The sequence below is a fragment of the Pleurodeles waltl genome, chromosome 11 (assembly GCF_031143425.1).
Source record: "Pleurodeles waltl isolate 20211129_DDA chromosome 11, aPleWal1.hap1.20221129, whole genome shotgun sequence".
Taxonomy (NCBI): domain Eukaryota; kingdom Metazoa; phylum Chordata; class Amphibia; order Caudata; family Salamandridae; genus Pleurodeles; species Pleurodeles waltl.
The window spans coordinates 545,182,010-545,195,651 of NC_090450.1; the positions used below are offsets into that span (position 1 = coordinate 545,182,010).

Below are 13,642 nucleotides of genomic sequence, written 5' to 3' on the forward strand. Positions count from 1 at the left end.
ATGGTACCACTGGTACCTAAGGCATGAGTACTGAAGAGGGCACCTAAGAGTTGCAGCACAACTTCTGCCACTTTAAGGGACCCAGCACCTACTTTATGCAGACTGCCATTGCAGGCTGTGTGACAGGGTGCTCCTAAAATGTGAAAACCCAACAGGGCACATACTCTGTGTGCCATGTCCCCTAAAATATTGCCTGTAATAATTGTAAGTCACCCTACAGCAGTCTTTACAACCCTAAGGCAGGGTGCTCTATATTACATGTGTGGGCATCATAGCAAGAGAAGATATGCCCCTGCTATGTCGATTCTTAGATATGGTAAGTGTGCAGTGAAGCCATTATAAATACATGTGCTGGACTCTTGTCAATACGAGCTCCCCAGCTACATGATAGGTTTACTGAAACTAGGGATGTTTGGTATCAGACATCTCGTATTAATAAACCCTCACTGATTCCAGTGATGGATTTAGTAATACATGCACCCAGAGGGCACCTTAGAGGTGGCCCCTGAAAAATTAATAACCGCTGGCAAACTCACTGACCAGTTCAGGCCAGTTTGCTACCGACAGGCTAGAATCTGGCCCTCCAGGAGGATAGCTTTCTCACTCTGGAGGTCAGAAACAAAAGCCTGTCTAGGCTGGGGTGTGGAACACCTCTCCCCACAAGATGACCTGCATCCAAGGGCCGGAGCTTCAAAGAAGCCCACCGCCTTTGGTAAGGAGATCTGGACTTCCTCAGAGGAAGACGCCAACCCCCATGCCCCAGGACGCATTTGGCACCTGGACAGGCAGTAAAATTAGCTATGCAGGAGGCGTGTCACATTTCCAGACTGGGACCATCCCTAGAGAGGCTGGTGCCTGAAGTGAACATGACTTAGGAAATTCCACCATCTTGTGTGTGGTGGAATTTAGGTACTCTGAACAGGCTGTTGCCCACTCCCCACAGGTAGTGGTCATCTAGGGGGTGAAGTGACCCCCAGGGTAAGTAGCCCATTGGCTACTACTCTTCACTCTCCTTAACAACCTCTAAATGGAGTATTCATGGAACCCCTGATACCAGGTCTACAGATCTTTGCTTGACACAAAAGGAGGGGACAAGAAGCCTGCTGAACCCAAAAACTGAGGATCACAAACCCTGCCGGCCTGCCTGCTGCACCCGACCCTGGACCCTGGACCCTGCATCTTTCTACACTCTCGCCAGACAACTCTGCTCCGCTAACCAGGCCCTCCCCAACGCCCCCGCATCCGGAATACCACAGCCGGAGGAAGGTCATTCTCCTACATCGCCACCAAGACCTGGAACACCCTCCCCCATCCACCTCAGGCAATCTCCCACCCTGTCTCAGTTCAGGAAGAACCTCAAGACCCGGCTCTTCAACTGATCCTCAGCACTCCCTCCTACCCACCCCTACCCCCCCCCCCCCCCCCCCCCACACACACCTTGAGACCCTCACGGGTGAGTAGCCGCGCTTTACAAATCCCTGATTGATTCGACTGATTGACTGAACAGCAACTGACCTGTCCTGCCACTGTAACCTCCAAGAAAATCAGAGTCCCTTGCCATAGAGGCGCTGCTTCCCTACATCCCCAGGCACCCAAGAAAGAACTGTGAGAACCGGAACCACCAAAAACCTGACACTGGACATCACTACTGCATCCAAGCCACCTAGCCCGTGCTGAAATGGGCCAACTGTGTCAGCGTGGTCCTCAGACCCACCAGAGACTAAGCCAACCCTGAGTTTGCCCACGGTGGACTTCGAGACAGAAAATGCAGCCTGTTTCTGCAGACCTCCCCACAACCGCGAGTGACCAGGAGACAGAAACCCAATGCCTCAGGACACTTCTGCACCCATCTGCCCAGGACTGAGGAGAAGAGGACCAAGGGTGTCTCCATGTCTCCCAGCCTCATGAGACCTAAGCCTACTTGTTGGCTTGGTCGGACTGCACCCCCAGTCCACGCCTGCAGACTGTTTCTGTGGACCCAACTGCAAGGAACTCTAGCACTGGACCTGACGCCAGAAGACACCAAAGCACCTGGCCCGAGGAGGAGTGGACCGACAGTGCCCCTGTGCCCAAGGACCTCAAGGATTGAGCCCCCCTGTGGGTCTCCCAGAACAGATTTTCCGCTCCATCTGTGCAGCAACTTTGTAACAAACGGGTCCCCATAGACTTGAATGGGACACCTGAATCTGTATCACACCTAAGCACCCAAGTGCACCAGAGCCTGCCGAAGGAACTTGTTGGTGTGGCCTTGGAGCTTGCCCAATTACTCACCCTAAGACCTGGAGATTAGACCCGTAAGTCGCTCTACTCTGCCTATATTCAGTGCTTGTTCTTTCTCCACAGGATAACATTACTGCATCTGAAAATTGCACTGTCAACTTTTAAAAACTCTAGAAATCAGTATATCGAAAAGTATTCACCTGATTCTGGTGATCGTGGTATCAAAGTTTATAAAAAAGTATGTGTTTATTTTTAAAATTGCTGTCAGATTTCTTTATTGAGTGCGTGTCTCACGTACTGAGTGTGTGCCTTATATGGTTAGCACTACTCTCTGATATGCCCAACTGCTCGACTACACTATCGAAAAAGAAAGCATTTGGGATGTCATTTGTGCCTCTGTAAAACCTCTGGGGATTGCTAGGACTTTTTGCACTGTGTACCTCATTTTGGCCCACTATAAAATGAGCCAGCTTCCTACAGTCAGGATCATAAGCATACCAATGGTCTGGGTTGTCTTGAGGCTCACCTAAATCCCTAGCAGCAAACAGAGTAGAACCCTGAGGAGTGTAATCCTCCAGCGTAGGTGAAGTGGGAGAATGAGAAGGGGATGGAGGTGACGAAGGAGGCACAGGAATAGGTGGTTTCAGAAGCACAGGAGAGGAAGGCATAGCAATAATGCATCCTGTACCCTCCTGAATTTGGAGGCAGCGCTGATGAGGGTAGCAGAAGACTGACCAGAGTCTCTTTGTTCCAAAGATTTTGGTTCCAATGTTTTCGGCACAGAAGAATTAGGTCAGTGTGGTCTGGTCAGCACCGAAGTGGAGGGTGACGGTTTTCAGCTCGGTGCAGGGACTTGAATAAAAAAAGAGACTATCTCTTGGTCCGAGGAAAATAAGGTTGATTCCGAGGACGGAACCTTGGACTTTGTGGATGGTTTTGGTGCTGTGTTGGAACACAGGGCATCCACAGCTATTTGAACCAGAGTGAATCGAAAGACGGAGTGGAGACAAATACATCTAAACTCAATCTAACAAAGGAGTTGAAGAACATGATCACAGAGAGGAGGAGTCACTTGATCCTGTGACTTGGACCTCTTCTTGGAAGAAAAACAAGTTGCACCACATTGGACCCACTACTAGATGGCAGGAGTGTGCAGAGCATGTGTATCTACAGGCACACATGCCATCGAATATAGATTTTGCTCCATGCCAAAGTTGCATAATAGCCTGCTTTAACAAATGCTGAACCCAGCAAAGATACCCAAAAATAAATTTTATCAACTGTCTGATGGGCTATGGTCAGTGTTGTAGCTCTGGGAGACTCCAGGATGGCTGTCATAGAAGGCAGTGCCCATAAATTAGTTGGCTGCATCAGCTCTGTATTGCATGTTCCTGATGAGTGGAGGTCTTCACTAAGGCACTTTAATGTCAGAACCTCTTAGCAATACTTCGCTGTCCACTGAATGACAAGAAACAAGGGCAGTGGGTTCACAAGACCTTTCAAATAAAGGTACTGCAGTTATTAAACACTTTATACCTGCAACAAGAATGTTATGCATCTTGTCTTGAGAGGAAATGACTATTGGGACCCCTTAAATCTGAGTTACCTTGATACAGAATTTACCTTTAATGTCCAATGTCTCCATAGTATGGAAGGCAAGAAAGAAATAGTTAAAGTCTCAACTCCATTATACTGAAAGCAGTACATAACCCTATTCTGGCAAGGAAGACCCTGACACAGCTCAGCCTGTGGGTTCGGCACTAAGCTAGATGTTGAACCGGCAGGCCCAGAAGGCATCAGACAAAAGGAAGCTCATTTTGAGTCCTGAATGCATGCCAGTGGGTTTCAGGTAGGCCTTTGGGGAGCAGGGAAGTAGCAGGGTAAAGGACCTCAATAAGGGCGTTTTAAGAGGAGGGCCCACGATCAGGGAAGAAGTGCTAGTGAAGGTAACAATGCTGGGAGGATTTTATCTAGAAGCAGCATAGCCACAGAACATATTTTACTAAAGGGCAGTTGCATGGAAGGCTGCATGGACTCCTTTTATTTTTCAGAGAGCTATCGAAGACATGTCCCATAAAGGCTGCACCCACATGTAGTTTGGTGAAGTGACAAAAGAAACCAGCCATATCTCCCAGAGTACATTTTTTGAAGGCAGAATTCATCATCAAAAAGGGTACAGAAAGAGATTAAGACATAAATCAAAAAAGATGCCAACTTCATAGAAAAAGAGCAGAAACAAACCACTTAAATTATATGAAAACCTAACATTTTGTTCCATGAGTTGGCATTACTTTTTAAAATATTTTTTAAACTTTGTTTTTATTCTGTTTACAAATACCCAAATACACCATCAGTGCGAGATCAAAAAGCTCCAGCTACATTCTTTGCAGTATACAAGTTTACAATATATCAGTCTCTGAGCAGAATCACCCCAAGAACGTTATGAAAGCAGGGACACAAACATACAGTAAAGCATATACTAAACCATAAAACGATACACTATTATCGAATAAAGGTACCCCCACACCTGATATCCATGACTCTCAGAAAATTCCACATCTTAAACCCCCCCCCCCCCCCCCCCCCTCCAGCCTAATATCAGTATCTGGTCGTGCTTCTCATTCAATCTATCCAACAGTAACCCCCAAGCGATTATGTCTTCAGGAGCCCTGTCATCCATTTGGGATAAATGCAAATGATGCTCTTCTGTCACTCCCCACTCAAGGACATCCTTATCCCAGAAAACCACCTGCAAAGCCTTGGGTCCCAGCCATCCTACTGCCCCTCAGTGTTTATCTAGGAGAAGCACGAGCTGGGACATCTTATACAGAATCTTTCTATTGTTGGGCCATACTGCCATGCCCAACAAACAGACCTGGGTGTGCAGGGAAAAGCCAGTTGCCTCTTTAATCCTGGAACTAACCCCCCCCTCTAGAAGCCCAGGCAAGGTGCAAGAAGGTATTCCCAACAGACCACACCGCCTACACCTCGCCTCCCTTGCGGGGTCAATTTTATGCAAGTGTGGTGCAAGTAGTTAAAATGGAGCAGCTTAAATCGATTACAGGACACAGTCTTCACCAATTGAGTAGGTATGACTTTCACCTGGAAGTTCAGGAACAAATTACATAAAGAAAAAGCATTTGCAATGCAATAGGTCTTGCATTTGCTTGAGCTAGAGCTATTGGCATTTTAAATTCATAACTAGACTTTTCTTACCACATAAATTAGTCAATCCTGCCTCATAAGTTCATCTTTTTCTGCCGTATAATTCCCCGATTCATCCCTGTAGGAAGTTGGCTCTGTATGCACTATTTCAAAGTAAGGAATAGTATGCACAGAGTCCAAGGGTTCCCCTTAGAGGTAAGATAGTGGCAAAAAGAGATAATTCAAATGCTCTATTTTGTGGTAGTGTGGTCGAGCAGTAGGCTTATCAAAGGAGTAGTGTTAAGCATTTGTTGTACACACACAGGCAATAAATGAGGAACACACACTCAGAGACAATTCCAGGCCAATAGGTTTTTTTGTATAGAAAAATATCTTTTCTTAGTTTATTTTAAGAACCACGGGTTCAAATTTTACATGTAATACTTCAAATGAAAGGTATTGCAGGTAGGTACTTTAGGAACTTTGAATAATCAAAATAGCATACACAGTTTTCAAATAAATCACATATAGCTATTTTAAAACTAGACACAGTGCAATTTTCAACAGTTCCTGGGGGGAGTAAGAGTTAGTTAGTTTTTGCAGGTAAGTAAACCACCTACGGGGTTCCAGTTTGGGTCCAAAGTAGCCCACCGTTGGGGGTTCAGAGCAACCCCAAAGTTATCACACCAGCAGCTCAGGGCCGGTCAGGTGCAGAGGTCAAAGTGGTGCACAAAACGCAGAGGCTTCAATGGAGAAGGGGGTGCCCCGGTTCCAGTCTGCCAGCAGGTAAGTACCCGCGTTTTCGGAGGGCAGACGAGGGGGGTTTTGTAGGGCACCGGGGGGGGGACACAAGTCAGCACAAAAAGTACACCCTCAGCAGCACGGGGGCAGGATTTAGGGGTGTGTTTAGGTCTGGGAGGGCAGTAGCCAATGGCTACTAGCCCTGAGGGTGGCTACACCCTCTTTGTGCCTCCTCCCAAGGGGAGGGGGTCACATTCCTATCCCTATTGTGGGAATCCTCCATCTGCAAGATGGAGGATTTCTAAAAGTCAGAGTCACCTCAGCTCAGGTTGACTTAGGGGCTGTCCTGGCTGGCCAGTGACTCCTCCTTGTTTTTCTCATTATCTCCTCCGGCCTTGCCGCCAAAAGTGGGGCCGTAGCCGGAGGGGGCGGGCAACTCCACTAGCTGGAATGCCCTGGGGTGCTGTAACAAAAGGGGTGAGCCTTTGAGGCTCACCGCCAGGTGTTACAGTTCCTGCAAGGGGGAGGTGATAAGCATCTCCACCCAGTGCAGGCTTTGTTACTAGCCACAGAGTGACAAAGGCACTCTCCCCATGTGGCCAGCAACATGTCTCGAGTGTGGAAGGCTGCTAAAACCAGTCAGCCTACATGGGTAGTTGGTTAAGGTTTCATGGGGCACCTCTAAGGTGCCCTCTGGGGTGTATGTTACAATAAAATGTACACTGGCATCAGTGTGCATTTATTGTGCTGAGAAGTTTGATACCAAACTTCCCAGTTTTCAGTGTAGCCATTATGGTGCTGTGGAGTTTGTGTTTGACAGACTCCCAGACCATATACTCTTATGGCTACCCTGCACTTACAATGTCTAAGGTTTTGCTTAGACACTGTAGGGGCACAGTGCTCATGCACTGGTGCCCTCACCTTTGGTATAGTGTACCCTGCCTTAGGGCTGTAAGGCCTGATAGAGGGGTGACTTATCTATACTGCATAGGCAGTGTGAGGTTGGCATGGCACCCTGAGGGGAGTGCCATGTCGACTTACTCGTTTGTCCTCACCAGCACACACAAGCTGGCAAGCAGTGTGTCTGTGCTGGGTGAGGGGTCCCCAGGGTGGCATAAGATATGCTGCAGCCCTTGGAGACCTTCCCTGGCATCAGGGCCCTTGGTACCAGGGGTACTAGTTACAAGGGACTTACCTGGATGCCAGGGTGTGCCAATTGTGAAAACAAAAGTACAGGTTAGGGAAAGAACACTGGTGTTGGGGCCTGGTTAGCAGGCCTCAGCACACTTTCAAATCAAAACTTAGCATCAGCAAAGGCAAAAAGTCAGGGGGTAACCATGCCAAGGAGGCATTTCCTTACAATCCATAAAAGGCCCAATATGAAATCCTGGTTCCTCCATGATGAAGGAATGTTCCCTCTATCCAGAACTCTCCACACGCCAACTTGTAGGCCTGTGCATTATCCCATAGACACTGCTAAACCTCTACTCACTCCTGATCAGACCAGTCCTACAAAAGTATTCCCTGAATACTCATTCAGACCATCTCCTTTGCACCCCTTTTCCTTTAACAGTTCAAAACACAGCAATCTCCCTACATATGACGAAAACACAGTCTTGTAAAGACATAGCCAGGTCCCAGTGAGTGCATCCAAAAAGTAAAAAATGTTTACCAAGTGCAGTGAGTCCTTCAGAAATGGAAGAAAGAATGTACATGATGACATGAGGCTCCAGGCTGGCTATAAAGTTCATGTGGTCCTGGGTGAGAACTTCCAAAAGTGAATAATATGATTGGCTTAGCTTGGGGTAATCCTAGAAGAAAGAAAAATAAGACTCAGTTACTCAGTGACACTTGATGATTGAGCAACTTGCTAGTGCTTATGACAGCAACTGGCATCATGATGCATTTCTGACGATTCAGAGGCACTGTGCCAATAGTCTCCCATTCAGTACTTTAAGACATTCCTACAAGATACACATCCAAACAAGACAGAAACCTGATCATCAAATACAAAATCAATAATTGACAAAAATGTATTGTCCATAGAGAACTCTTCTCTGTCCACCCTTGATACAGCTGAAATATGCATCCCTTGTAGGAGAATGAAATAGAGCAATTGACAAGACTGGAAAAAAAAACCAAAAGGAATCCAAACACAGTCACCGCCCTTTGCTGTATGGCTTTCACTCCAGATGGTACGACTAATACACTTTGAGTATAGGGCATATAGCATAAAAGTAAAACACTGCTCACATTAGTCATTTGTAAGGTGTGTTCCTTGTGCTATAGAAATGACACGCATACGCAGAATCTGTTTGTACTCTGAGGGCAGTGGCTACCGCAACTCTTCCAGCTTCAGGAAAGAAAGTTCTAAAGTAGCAGTTGGCAAAACACTAGAATTGCCCTAGCACACAATCGCTCAAATTATACTGCTCACAGAATATTCCAAGTGATAAATAGGATAATGACGATGAACATGTATGTTGGAACAGTAAGTATGGAAGTTATGAAATAATACAGACTAGACCGTAGATACCCGTGTGATTTCTAGTGCCTAGAGAGAGGGACTTATCTAAATGTTAGGCTTTGTTATCTGCGCCAGAAGGTGTTATGCTATGACCTCTTTGTTTTGCTTGTGACTCAACTGTGAAAGAAGCAAACTGACAGGAAATGTACTTTATTAACTGTTATCTAATGTCATACACTTCATTTTGAGGCTCTAAACCACTTATACAGTAACACATAACTGCATTATCTTTTCTCAATCTATAGTAAGACTTGACAGCATTTTATTTTTGAAAGGAAGTTGCAGTACCTTATGAACACAATTTTCCCAACATTCTGAAAGCAAAGTCTATAATTATCCAATATTGAGCATTAAAATGTTTGGTCTGTAGTCCTCCTTTTACATCAAATGATGATAAAATCATGTGAATCTATTAAAATGCTGACGCTTGAGAAAGTTATGTAACAGTCACTGTATTTTCCTATCTCTGTGTCTGTTGTTGACAGCCTTACACAGAATAATTTTGATCTCCTGCGGTTGGATCCCAAAACGTTAAAAATCTATTCTCAAACAAAACAACAGCCTAGTGGGGATTCATTGAATGGAATAACACAATGGTCCTCGACTTGGGTATATAAGCACACTGTTTTGTCAAGCCATGCACAATATCAGAAAAACTTTCATAACCTCTTTCACCAGTTTGGGAGCATCACATGTATGGTTTTGGTTTCACACGTTTCTTTTAAAGGCTCATTATGTCGCATGATTCTGTCACTGATTATCAGGTTTGGCCTGGAAAACATAGTGCCCATCATGACGAGGTAGGTTAGCAGCAGTCCTTATTAAGTTATTAAATGCTGCCTGTTGCCAATGCAAATCCTGTCTTCAGCTAAGGCACTAGTGTTCAGCATACTTGTGGTTACTGCATCACTTATATCCTGTCATGGTATGTCATAGTGAAAAGGTGCAATGGCTGCTTTCTTATGGAATATACTCTAGAATGCTAGTTAACAGATTTCCTGCCACTTGGTAACACAAATGGATACCTGCTATGAGACATCTATCCAGGACTCAATTTCCAATAGTTTTGCCCTTAATAAGAAAACAAATCACAAACAATTAAGTTGCTTTATGAATGCCTTGCACTACTGGTATTGCAACAGTTTAAGGCAGGGGTTCTTCGTATATGTGTATCCCCATTTAATCATTATTTGAATCTAAAGAGCTCTACCGGGTCATTACTGGAAGCAGAGGACCACGCCTGAGCATTTTTGTATTTAAAAGCCACAAAAAATAAATAAACAGAAACAGAGATTCATCAAAGTATACAAACGATTAAATAATTTATTTTAATTCACAGACAAATCTTTAAAAAATAGGTTTAATAGGAAGGTTGGTGCTTTTCTAAATTCAGTTGAAACCACTCATTATCCACACTATTTTTTGTTTGGTGCACTTGAACTACTAAGAATAAATCTGAGGATACTAACATATTTTTTAGCCTCCAATTTCAAATTCCTTTACATTTACAGAATTATTTAAATGCTCAATTATATATTTTGCTTCTTTATTTATATACACTATATTCATCAGTTAATATCATTTAATTTTCTACACAGTTGCGGGCCCCAAAGGGTCCCTGGACCACAGGATAAGAACAACTGGTCTAAGGAATTCCTGAAGGCTTACATGAGTAGGCCTTTTTCTGGCAACTATTTCATGTATATGAAATACTGCACTAGTCCTGATTAGATTAATGTGTGTTTTAGTGTGGATTCCTGTTGAACACAGCGAATGTTCCATGCATGGCAAGTGTTTGTGGTTTATTTTCAGGTTGATGGGATTAAGATATTTTGGTTGATGGGATTGAGCTATTTTTTTTGGATACATGATTTCATATTTGATGTACGCTTGAGCGCAAATGGGGACCCATCAGCCCTCGCAATACTACATTTAATCCCCAAACCATAACAGTTTATCTTCCTTATATATTCTCAGACACTTCAAAAATGCGCCAAAATACTAGAATTTACCACAAGAAACCATCCTTAGGGCCACCGTCTGTAATGTGCTTAAGCTAAAAGGTGAATCTTCAGTGACACTACTTTGAACCAGTCGGTACTAGATGAATTATACATGCTATGTGTAATTTCACCATTTTGATTACCTTAGTTGGTGTCAGACCTTGTAAATCCCACACAATCGGCAATGTCTTAACTATGATCACTGATCTGCTTTGCTGGAAACAGGTCAAATGCTGGTCTTGTTGTTGCAGCTCCCAAACTTCACCGTTTCCAATACTGCGAATAGATGGTCTTCTAAATGATTCCCCTTTCCTAGTCTATGAGTAGCAATTTCTACCTACTCATGCACACTGATGTGGCACTTCTACTTCTTTGGCCACCAAAGGCATCTAATTTTCAAGGCTCCCAGATGTGCACTCCACAAGGACTACCTCTGGAGGCAAAGAGAATGGTCAAACACAAAATCAAATGATTCACCACTGATCACCAAAGATCTTGTGCAATCTCTTGAGAGACCCAGATCACAATAGTCAGAATACCTCAATGCAGAGCTCACTACAAGCAAAGGGATCAATTGAGAGACCTCATAATCAGGACCAATTCTGTATTTCATGTACATGAAATACTAGACAGAAAAAGGCCTATGTGTGGCTGACCCCACAAACATCAAGATCATAGCTGGAATGATCCAACTCCTCTGGTGGGGGAAGAGACAGCTCTCAGTGGTGCTGAAATGGCTCTAGGTGCAACTTTGGCAAGGTGATGGAGAACTCTAAATCGAACAGCAGCAATAATGTGGCGCTCAGGTGGTCAGACACCAGATGAAGGTAATCATCGGACAGTCAGAGTTATGGGACTATGGAGAACCTTTTCCCCCTGCTGCCAAGATGTACCACAACCAATGCCAACACCATAGTTAAGACCCAAGGTACAGATGTCAATCCAAACAGAAGGACTGTGATTTAATAGTATGTAGAACTTTCCACAGAATGGGGGTACCTTCTGTGCGACTGCAGAACTGGTACATGAAAATACACATTCTCCCTACTCCAGATCCAACACAAAATGTGCCAGGGACATTCTCCTTGTAGAGGAAGGTATTGAAGACTCAAAGGTTGATAACGGGACGAAGATCAGCATCCTTCAAGAAGGCAAGAAATTTCTAGATCTAACATCCCTGCCCGATCTTGTGCTCCAGAATGACCTCCACAGCTCCTTTAGTCGACAGAGCTAAAATCTCCTGTTCCAGAATGTGGGCATAATCAGGAGATGTAGCAGAAGAGGAGGGAAGGACTGGAGGGGGAAACTAATGGAAAGTAAGGGTGAAGCCATGCTCGACTATGTGCAGGGCCCAGCAATCAGATGTGGTAGCCCTCTCATGCAGCAGATGGTAAGGCACTCTCCCTTCCACAGGTCACACGTGCTCCTCTAGCAGTGCTTTAAAGCAGTTTTGCCAGTGGGGAAGGGGTGGAAGAGAAAGAAGTGTGTGTGTAATGGCTGTATGACACTAGGTCAAACGTTTCCCAAACAGGCCTGATTATTTGCTAGACCGCATCTCTTAAAAGTTCAGCGCAACAGTCTCTCAAATGATCAGAGAAGTTAGGCACAACCAGCTGTTCCATTACCCATAAAGTATGGGAATATTGTTCTAGGACTTAAGTCGCCATGGGCGACTAGATTGCAAGGCTCCCTGAGGGCAAAACTACCATCCTCACAGCATGCACTGTTTTAGACTCACTGTCTGAAGAAGCCAGGTTTCAGCTTGGATCAGGACAAAATCTGCACCACCAGACCCCTGGTAAAGGATGGGCAGTCAAAAACATAGGATCAACAAGGCGCTAGGTAATGACGGGACATGCTGATGGTTCACCGCCAGATCAACTAAAATTGGCTCCATTATCATGTTTCTGAATGACAGCAGAGACTCCGAAGCTGACAATACCAGTTGAAAATATTCTGTCCAGATATTTGCCTTGAGTTCCTCCATGGGCAAGGATTGTCCCAGAACCTTGGAGGTCTTTCTGATGAAAGCTGTAGAAGAGATCTTCTCCTCTAAGGGGGGCTCTGAAAGGTAGTCTAAGTCCAATTCAGGGGAAGTGTCTACGCCACTCATTCTGCCATACCAGATAATCAGCAGCATCTGTGTTCACAGGAGAAAGAAGATTATCCTACTCATTGCTGTTGTCATCATGAGATTATACTATTTAATGCATCTGGATTTTGAGACTGAAAAAAAAATTCACATTATTTTGTTCAAATATTCATCTCTAGGCAGAGGTCTGTACTAAGACTCCTTCATCACCTTCTGAGCTTAGAGGTGAGGGCTTCACTGTGGCTTTTGTCTTGTGAAAATCTGCTGCTTGATGTAGTGGTTCTAAAGGTTATGCTTGCTCTGACTTGAGAGCTACTGTCAAGGCCTATATTGGAGGGGCAGCCTCTGCTGCTATAACGGCATCAGGAGAAGTCTTAGTAAGGCCGATTGGTGCAAATGGAGAACCCACCGGAGGAAGCCCAGATGGGAATCCAATATCTCCATGGGGCCCAAAGGGACTCTTGTGAAGATCATACTTGGGAGCATAAACAGTACTTCAGTGGTGAAGAGTCCCTCATACTCCTTTGCTTCTAATGATCCTTTTTTTGACTTGTATTGCAACTTCTTGGACAACTTGCTCATTCACAGCTAACAAGAGGTTCTGGAGCGGGACCAAGATCTGGATTTTTTCTATGTTTGGTAGGCAGTGCTGGCTAGGCTGCCTGATCCCTAATGCCTTTGGGATACACGAGGATGCACTTACAGCTCCACCTATACTCACGTCTGGGTCCCAGATTGCAGACGCACCTTACAGGGGTCCAAAATGGACATCTGCCTATGGCACACCACCAGCAATGTTTGAACCCTGATTTCTGGGGCAGTGACAATCTGTCAGCACCGCAGAGTAAAATTTTGAGAACTAAAAAGTCATTAAGGAGAGCGCTTTGAACCCACATTAAAAGGCGTGGAAAAAAA

The 13,642-nt window shown here is 44.9% G+C and overlaps 1 protein-coding gene across 4 annotated transcripts in view; it reads right to left on the reverse strand.

Annotated features, from left to right (window-relative positions):
* The window catches only part of XPO7 (exportin 7), a 659,915-nt gene that overhangs the window by 216,153 nt on the left and 430,120 nt on the right, over positions 1-13,642 (reverse strand). For all 4 annotated transcript variants that reach the window (XM_069213992.1, XM_069213990.1, XM_069213989.1 and 1 more), the window contains one exon: positions 7,778-7,916. In XM_069213992.1, coding sequence (XP_069070093.1) covers positions 7,778-7,916 — 139 coding nt within the window. The remainder of the gene's footprint in view (positions 1-7,777; positions 7,917-13,642) is intronic.